At 41.0% G+C, this 8,419-nt stretch overlaps 1 protein-coding gene across 3 annotated transcripts in view; it reads right to left on the reverse strand.

Annotated features, from left to right (window-relative positions):
- The window catches only part of LOC127583052 (acid-sensing ion channel 2-like), an 868,039-nt gene that overhangs the window by 69,994 nt on the left and 789,626 nt on the right, over positions 1-8,419 (reverse strand). For all 3 annotated transcript variants that reach the window (XM_052038773.1, XM_052038771.1, XM_052038772.1), the window contains one exon: positions 2,450-2,577. In XM_052038773.1, the coding sequence (XP_051894733.1) occupies positions 2,450-2,577 (128 nt within the window). The remainder of the gene's footprint in view (positions 1-2,449; positions 2,578-8,419) is intronic.

The raw sequence follows: 8,419 nt of genomic DNA on the forward strand, positions 1-8,419 counted from the left end.
CAATTATAGGGTGGGCCTTTTTTGTTAACATAGCACGAGTACCGAGTACACTTGGGAGTGTGTGGGAGGTACCATTCAACACTCTAGTGGGGTATGTGTATACGTGTTTGGGAGACCTTTCATAGCAGTGCACCTGTTGATTGTGTTTCTCTGTATGTGCGTAAAAGAAAATCTTTGAATCAAGGCCCAGGAACGACAATGGTATAGCAACATTTAACATTGTATCTAGAGGGGAGTACAGCAATTATGCTGCAATGGGCCAGCAGGGGAGGAGGCAGTGAAATGCCAGGAATGTCAACACAGCTAACATTATCAATATAGGCACCTCCAGCAACATGGATGTGGCAGGGATAGACCGTGTCCTAAAGTATAGCCACAAGAGGGTGGCTGGAAACATAGAGAGGAGGAAATATTTCAAGGAAGGAATCCAGAAGAGGATATGGTCAAACACCTGGAGCAACATGTTATTTCCCCACATTCTTGTAGATTATCAGTGAGGGAAAAACATATTATAGATCTAAGTTCAGACTAGGGATGTGCTTTCATTGTAACCTAGGGATTGGGGGCCAGGATCCTTTGTGAATTACCTTTGCTGCCCAGTTTAACTAGAATGATTCCTGCCTTGGGGTCCAATGGGGGGGGGGGGCGGTGGGGGGGGGTGGGGGGGGGTGGTTGGTGGAGAGGTATGTTAGGGGTTGAATATCAATTTTAATCAGGAGTTACGGGAGTAGCAGCCATTTAATACAAATGAAAATGTTTTCAATCAAATGTTTTCAATTAGCTGCATGAATAAACACCACTGTCTGCAGAGTGAGCTATCCCTCAATACAGTGGCAAAGTAAGGCAGCTTTGCATATCTGGATTTCCAGCAAAGCTATTTGAATGTGCAGAGGTGTTCTCGTCAGTTGAGATGTTCTCTGTTTGTAAACTTATCATTCTATGGAGCCAATTTCTGACAGTCAAACTGCTTAAGTAAATTATGTAATTGTAACTATTGAAACAGTATTTAATGATTTACTGTTATCTTTGTCCTTAACAAATGGAAAACCTTAATATACTTGGAATGTAGAGAGATTTTTCCAAGCAATTCTTCCAGAAGGTTTGCTTGTTGTACTGCATAAAGACCATTTACGTCGACAGCTCTAGTCTCCACGTTGATCATTCAAGGTGACAACAGCATGGTTACAATGGCTTTTACAGTAGAGGAAGAGGATAACCTGAAGAACCAATAATTTGTCAGCTTCAAGAGCCTGAAGGTAATCTGACTTCTTTGTGTCTCATAAATTTACTAAACTTCCACTGAGCTATCTTATCTGGGACTTTGAAAGATTTACAGAAAATGTAGTCCATAGAACCAATCTTAAAGACAACAATATAACATGCAAGTCTACCTTAAATAGGAGGGATAATAGGTCAGGTTGAAAACTGAAATGTATTTTCTTTCCACATATCCTTGGAACCTGTCTAAAAGTCATAGCCAACTTTGGGCTTATGGGTTTAAACTAATGATAGAATCTTGTTTCATTGGGAAATCATGGTCAAAGGACTTCTTGCACTCTCCTCTGTTGCAAAAGACTTTTGCTATTAATCCAGAATTGTAGAAGACTGGATTTATTCTTTAAATAGTTGGGCAACTTTAATTAACAGTCCAATTATTAATCCATTACTTTAATAGATAGTGCCTCTTGATTGTTATTCCTTCCTCTATAAGTGGTAATGCTGTTATAGACTGAGATTTATAATTCTCATAAAATCTGTGTTTGGCTTGGCTGCTTCAATGTAGCAGACTATCTCGTTGGCAATTACATAGCCATATATTCAGTGGAGAACTTAAAACAGTTAAATCAAATTTGTAAGAATATGGGAGTGGTTATAGAAATAGCAATAATTCAGACAGAACAAAGAATATTTCTTGGTACAACCAGTACAAACACCAGGCAGCTGTACAAATGTCAGGTATTTTCAGACAGACAGAAGCAAGTTTGAGAAGGTAACCCTGGGTATGCCTTTAAACTTCTGATATTCAGCATCAGAGCAGCACTGACAAAAACTGGAATATTGTGTGCAGTTTTATCTCAGAAACCATATACTTGCTATTGAAGGAAAGTTACAAATGTTCAGCAGACTAATTCCTGAGATGGTGGGACTGCCATATTAGAGATGGGGTTTGACTAGACCTGTATTGACTAGTGTTTAGAAGAATTGTGGTGCAGGCTCCAAAGGCTGAATCGCCTACTCCAGCTCCAAATTGTCCTTGTTTCTACGTTTCTATATATCAGTTATATTTTAGTTTGTTACATCTGTTCATCTGTTGTAGAGGGATGAGATAAATGAATAAGAGAAAAAATGTTTCTTCAAAGAAGTATTTTTGGGATTTTGTGTACTATTGAAGATGAAACACACAGACTTAATGGAAAGGTTAAGATGAATATCAGAAGAAGCACTGTACCCGTTGCTCTTGAGTGGAAACAAATGTCTGGAATCCTGGTGCAACTCCAAATCCCAGCTCATGTACAAATGGTGGCTCGGACTGAGTGTGGAGCTGTACTCTTATCCCTGCTTCGAATGTTGTGTCTTCTGTAAGAGCAGAAACAAGGAAAGCACGTAGTTACAAAGGAACACAGCCTTACAGCAGACTGGTGAATTAATTGCAATTTTTAGATAGATTTTTACCCAGCGGGAGACAAATTAAATCAAAAAAGCTGCAGAACAAAGAGGCCAAAGTTAGATAATATGTTTCATGTCATAATGATCAAAATATGCCTGCTGAAAACATATCATGAGTACTGATGGGTAATTAGCTAACCAGTCAAATTAGGGGGCACCAGGTACAGGCCATGTGTAATAGGAGTGAAACCCTGCAAGAAAATGAAAACGTCAAGAGTGAAGCATTTGCAACTATCTCCAGGCAGAAGTTACAACAAAAAAGATCTGCCTTGGCTTTCTCCTGGGTACCATCATAGACATCAGCCTTCAGCCAGTGTGTTTTGCTTCACATTGTATCAAGGAACCAGTGATATATGGAATGCAACATGTCCGCTGAGTCCTAAAAACATCTCAGTTGCTGTGTCCCAGCATTAACCCATCCAACCTGTTCTACCCCATCTACCCGTGAGCTATAACAATGACAATTACCTGACAAGGTGGGGAATTTCCTGGGTGCTTCTTGTCCGCACAAAGCAGGGAAAGTTCAAACTGCAATTATTCCACATCACACTAATCTTAATCATCAGCAATGCTGGAAGATGCTATCAACAGTAATTCTACTCATTGATCCTCAGTTTGGATTCTACATGACCACTTGGTGTCTGACGTGTTTGGTCCAACATAGATAGGAATTCCAGAGGTGAATTGAGTGACAGTCCTTTGCATCAAGACAATACTTGACCAAGAATCACACTAAAAAAATGGTGAAAAATGTTCCACTGATGGGATCATACCTAGCATAAAGTAGTGCTTAAAGGAGGCAATCATTGTATTCTCAGGCAGAAATTTCTCAGGGTAGTATTCTATGTACAACCATTAGAGCAGTCAATTTCCCTCTATCATAAAATGATTGCAGAGTGTTCATAATTCCTTTCACAGTTCCTCAGGAAATGAATCATAGTCAAACAGCACCTTCTACTCACGCTTACCTTTTTTGCCCATCTACACTAATCCTGGATACACATAGAATTAACAGGGTAATATCTGTCCTTGGGCTAAATAGTGGCAAATAATTTTTGTGTTACAGAAATTCAAACCATGACAACTGCAACAAAAGAGAATTGAACCACCTACTCTTGACATTCAGCATCATTATAATTAACTAAACCACAAAGAGAAGACACCTTTGACCAGCTACTTAATTAGCTACCTGAAGCATTACCTTTGTTTATCACTCTACAGAGACTGCTTAACTTATTAAGTGTTTCCAGAAATTTTTTTCACAGAATTCAAATTTTTAGCATCAACTACAATGATTTAAGGCAACAAAGGTTATCAGAGATGGGCAAAGAATGTTAATTTGTTAACAACACCCACATCCTGGTATAATGCATTAGCACTTCTTACACCCCACACTGAAGCCTGGTACACAACCTGTTGCTGAGCTGACCCAACTGTGTCACATTTGGATTCAGCTAGGTACCAAAAATTAAGCCCTTGGGCTCAGGTCTGGTTGGGAGTGGCCATGGTCAGATTGAGTTCAGGTCAGGTTTTAATTTCATATTCAAGCAAATCCCTACCTTGTTCCATATTCATAAAACATCTGCAACACAAACACAATGACGCACCAACAACATATCCATTATGTACACATACACACTTCCTAAAGACACAATGCATGCATACATGGAGACACTTCATAAAGATTTACATCACGTACATGAACAAAACACATATCTCTGCTGCATACTTGCATATACATATAGAAGTGCCATTAACACATGCACCACAGAAGCACATACATATATCTATGCACTTCAGATAAACTTCAAGTATACACACAAGCACCACATGCATTTAAAAAAACACACAGTTGCACACATACTTCACTTACACATGTATTAAACATACATGTACCACACACATGCAGGTGTGCATACTCACACACACTTAAACATGTATAAAATATGCCAATCAAATCTGCAATTAATGTGCAGATGTCTTTTGTATGCAAGTTATTTTTGAGCATCTTAAATTGTCCTACATTTATTAGAATCTAGGCTTACTATTCATATAAAATGGTGTAGCTCATAATAGATAAATATATAACTTTGCTGAATATCCTTTGTATTATAAATGACTTTTCAGAGGTCATGGAGTTTCATGTCATTGCTTCTAATAGCAAACAGGAATCAGATAACGTTTATAACAATTACACTTGAGCTGATATTCTGAGAAAGCCTCTGAGGGATCATCAATATTATCAAGTTCATCCATTGCCTTGTGACAAGTGCAATATCTCAGAATTCAGAGATGTGCAATGCACTGAATTATGTATCATGCTTAATGTTTCATTAACATTGTGTACACCACCCCATGCAACGGTCTGCAATAATACCCCTAGCACCAAAGGAAATGGAAATGGCTTTAATTCCAGTCACAGAGAAGAGTTAGAAGTAGGCAGAAAAAACAGAAAGATAGCTGTACACAAGGATAAAAGTTGTGAATCACAACCTTTGTTTCGAGGCCCTGAATGCTCATCACCAATGGGTCAAGGCTCATGTAAATGAGTGTAAAACTGATCCATGAGCCTGTCCTGAGTTGCACAATGTGCTGTTAAACAGAAAAAGAACAATTATCTCCATTTGTGATGGTAACACAGGCATTCGAACAGAAGGTGACTCTGTCTTTCAGCACACCCACACGAGAAAGCACTGTTGATGGTTCTTGTATTTTGCACAGGCATTGGTGCAGCACAATGTTTCACACAGGTCCTTTTCATTATAAAGTCCAATCAGCATTGTACACCACTGGCATCTCGTTGATGTTAGAAATTGGACCTCTCAGTCCTCAACATGACAGACAGGAACGTGCACATACATTTTCAACAGGGAAATGCTGCTCAGATGCCAACATCAACTTATCCTCACCTTTTATTTGGTGCTTGAACAGGAAAACTAGATTCTCTTGTTTTTATTTTCTATTTCCAGCAATTGCAGTTGTTCCTTTCTTAACTATTTGTTTCCCAATTGACTGGTTCAGTTAAAAATAATTACCAATGGCATCAAGGCAATTGACGTGAAATAATTATCGAGTGAGAGACATGGTGTCACGACAACAACCTTTCCCTCATGTTTATCCTGGCTCCATAGCTTAGATGGTTAAAGCACCTGTCAAGTAAACAACAGAGCTGATCATTGACTTCAGGAAGGGGAGGCAGAGCGCATGCTCTTGTTTACATCAATGGTGCTGATGTCAAAAGGGTTGAAAGTTTCAATTTCCTAGGAGTGAGCATCACCAATAGCCTGTGCTGGTCCAACCATGTAGATGCTACAGCCAAGAAAGTGCACCAGCACCTCTACTTCCTCAGGAGGCTAAAGAAATTTGTCCCCTTTGACCCTCACCAATTTTTATCGATGCACCATAGAAAGCATCCTATCCGGATGCATCACGGCTTGATGTGGCAACTGCTTTGCCCAAGACTGCAAAATACTGCAGAGAATTGTGCACACAGCTCACACACCAGCCTCCCCTCTATGGACTCTGTCTATACTTCTCGCTGCCTTGGTAAAGCAGTCAGCATAATCAAAGACTCCACCCACCCCAGACCAAAACTGCTGTGTTTATATAGGTATCAAAATATTAAGAATCTCAAACTTGAACTCAACCCCTATGAATTCATCCATCTCTACATTTAATTGAGGGGATGCTGGGATGACAGAAGGCAGATGGCTCATTTAAATATTTTAATGAGGTCACTTGCCTCTATTTTAACTCCATTTTGAATGTTACGTTGGGCAGCTGGGCTGCCCTGGCTGCGGGATCGTGCACCTAAAGGGTGGTGATCACGATCAGGTGCTGCTGGTGACTGCCTGTCTAGCAGTACCTGTCAGCTGGGGTAAGTACCAATGTTTTCTCTTTGGCCTCAAGAAAATTACCTGACAACCACTCCAGCCAACATCCTCTCAACTGAAAAGTGGATCCCTGCACCTCCTCCACTCAAAACGTTTTCTCTAAGTAGTCATCCAAAATCGTTCTCCCTCCCTTGAGGACTTCAACACCCTTTCCAATAGCCTCTGGTCTTTCCAATCTCTCCACCCTACAGCCTTTGCACTTTGTATTTCTCCATCCACCCCACCACATCTTCTCAGTTCCCTGCCTGTAGTCTGTAGATGGCCTCTGTCTCTGGCTGCCTGCAACCAGAAAATGCACTCAAAGATCTAGAAATTCAGCTGTGAAATGCCAAGAAATAAACATCATTGAGTGTCGTGTTAACAGGAAGTAAAATGATTTTGCACTTTTCTGGGTGTTTTAGTGCTGGTCAGTACTGTTACATGTTCAATGTTGGTGAAGTTTTCATTTTCATGAATGCAATTTTTCCAGTGTCAAACTTGCCAAAATAATGTCAATAGCACCACGATACCTGAACTTCATCGTCAATGAATCTTCACTCACATTGATCTGAGAAACAGCAGAAGTTGATTGCTCAGACATAAATTAGGTTTCAGCAATGCTGAAGGCTCAGAAACAAAGTTATCTGAAGGGCAAGACTAAAGCTGCAGTCATTGCCAGCCTCTGCACACTCACCTCCCACTCTGCACACACACTGCCCACTCTGCACTTTGCTCACACTGAAGACTGGCCCTTCTTTGCAGTTTCAAATACTTTGCTGAGGCAAAAACTGGCTGTGTCCATGGATGACAAGGGGGTGCCAGCATCCACAGGCACCCATGGAAACTGTATCATAGGAAGTACATAGTGGCTCAACATCCCAAAATTTCATGGGAAGGTATGTATTTAAGTAGATTTCTCATTGGAGGAGTGCAATGCAAGTTGCACTTCCACAAAATAGTCTTCACTCCCATCTGAGATCCAGGAAAACCCCAAGAACAAGTTTCCACCCAAGCCGACAAAGCTCTCACAGTGGAGGTCAAGTTTACACTCACACTTACCCTCCTAACTGACAGATCAGCATGTATCATGGTATCATGTATCATTGTTTGGTGATCAGCGTAATATTAGCGAGGTCATTGATCACACTCTACTCCTCAAGGCCAAACTTCCAGCCACTTCTCCATCAGCCCACATCTGCAGGCAGAGTTGTCATGGGAAGTCATAGACTACACATGTCCTTACAGAGACCTCCCTGGCAGCTTCCTGCTTGGAGTGCCTGGCTATGGCCCTTGGGGTTGGGGGTGGGGGATGTCTCCTGAGGCCTGCTTGAGAGAACTTCCCTCCTGCGGGTGATGACATCCATCAGTGCTCTGTGATTCCCTCCACTGAACCTGGAAACACACTCTGTGCTCTCAGGCATCACTTCAATGGTGAAGTAACCAGCAACCCCCACCCCCACCTCCCCAGTAGAAGGAAGAGAGCTGGTTCTGTTGCAAAACTTGCGCTTTTAAGGTCTGACTGGATGTGCTCCAGCTGGCAGTTGTGAGAAAATAGACCAGAGCTTTTCGGTAATGGCCAATGTTTCTGAAGCAGTATGGTGCTACACAAGGGAAAAAAAACTTGTTAGAACTGTCTTCAGTGAATTTCAATGACATTTTAACAGCTGGGAAATGGAGTAGACAAATTTCAAGGCTGCAACCTGTTAATCTTGTCATCAGGACCTGAGTGAAACAACCTTCTCTTAAGTACTGGATCCAAAGTTTCACCCACAACATTTCACAATTGTAACTCCATGTTGGCTTGCTCCAGTTTCCTCCCATATTCCAAAGGTATAGAGGCTAGGAAGTTGTGGGCATGCTATGTTGGTGCCAGAAGCATG

Source organism: Pristis pectinata, chromosome 25, assembly GCF_009764475.1.
Source record: "Pristis pectinata isolate sPriPec2 chromosome 25, sPriPec2.1.pri, whole genome shotgun sequence".
NCBI classification, from domain to species: Eukaryota; Metazoa; Chordata; class Chondrichthyes; order Rhinopristiformes; family Pristidae; genus Pristis; species Pristis pectinata.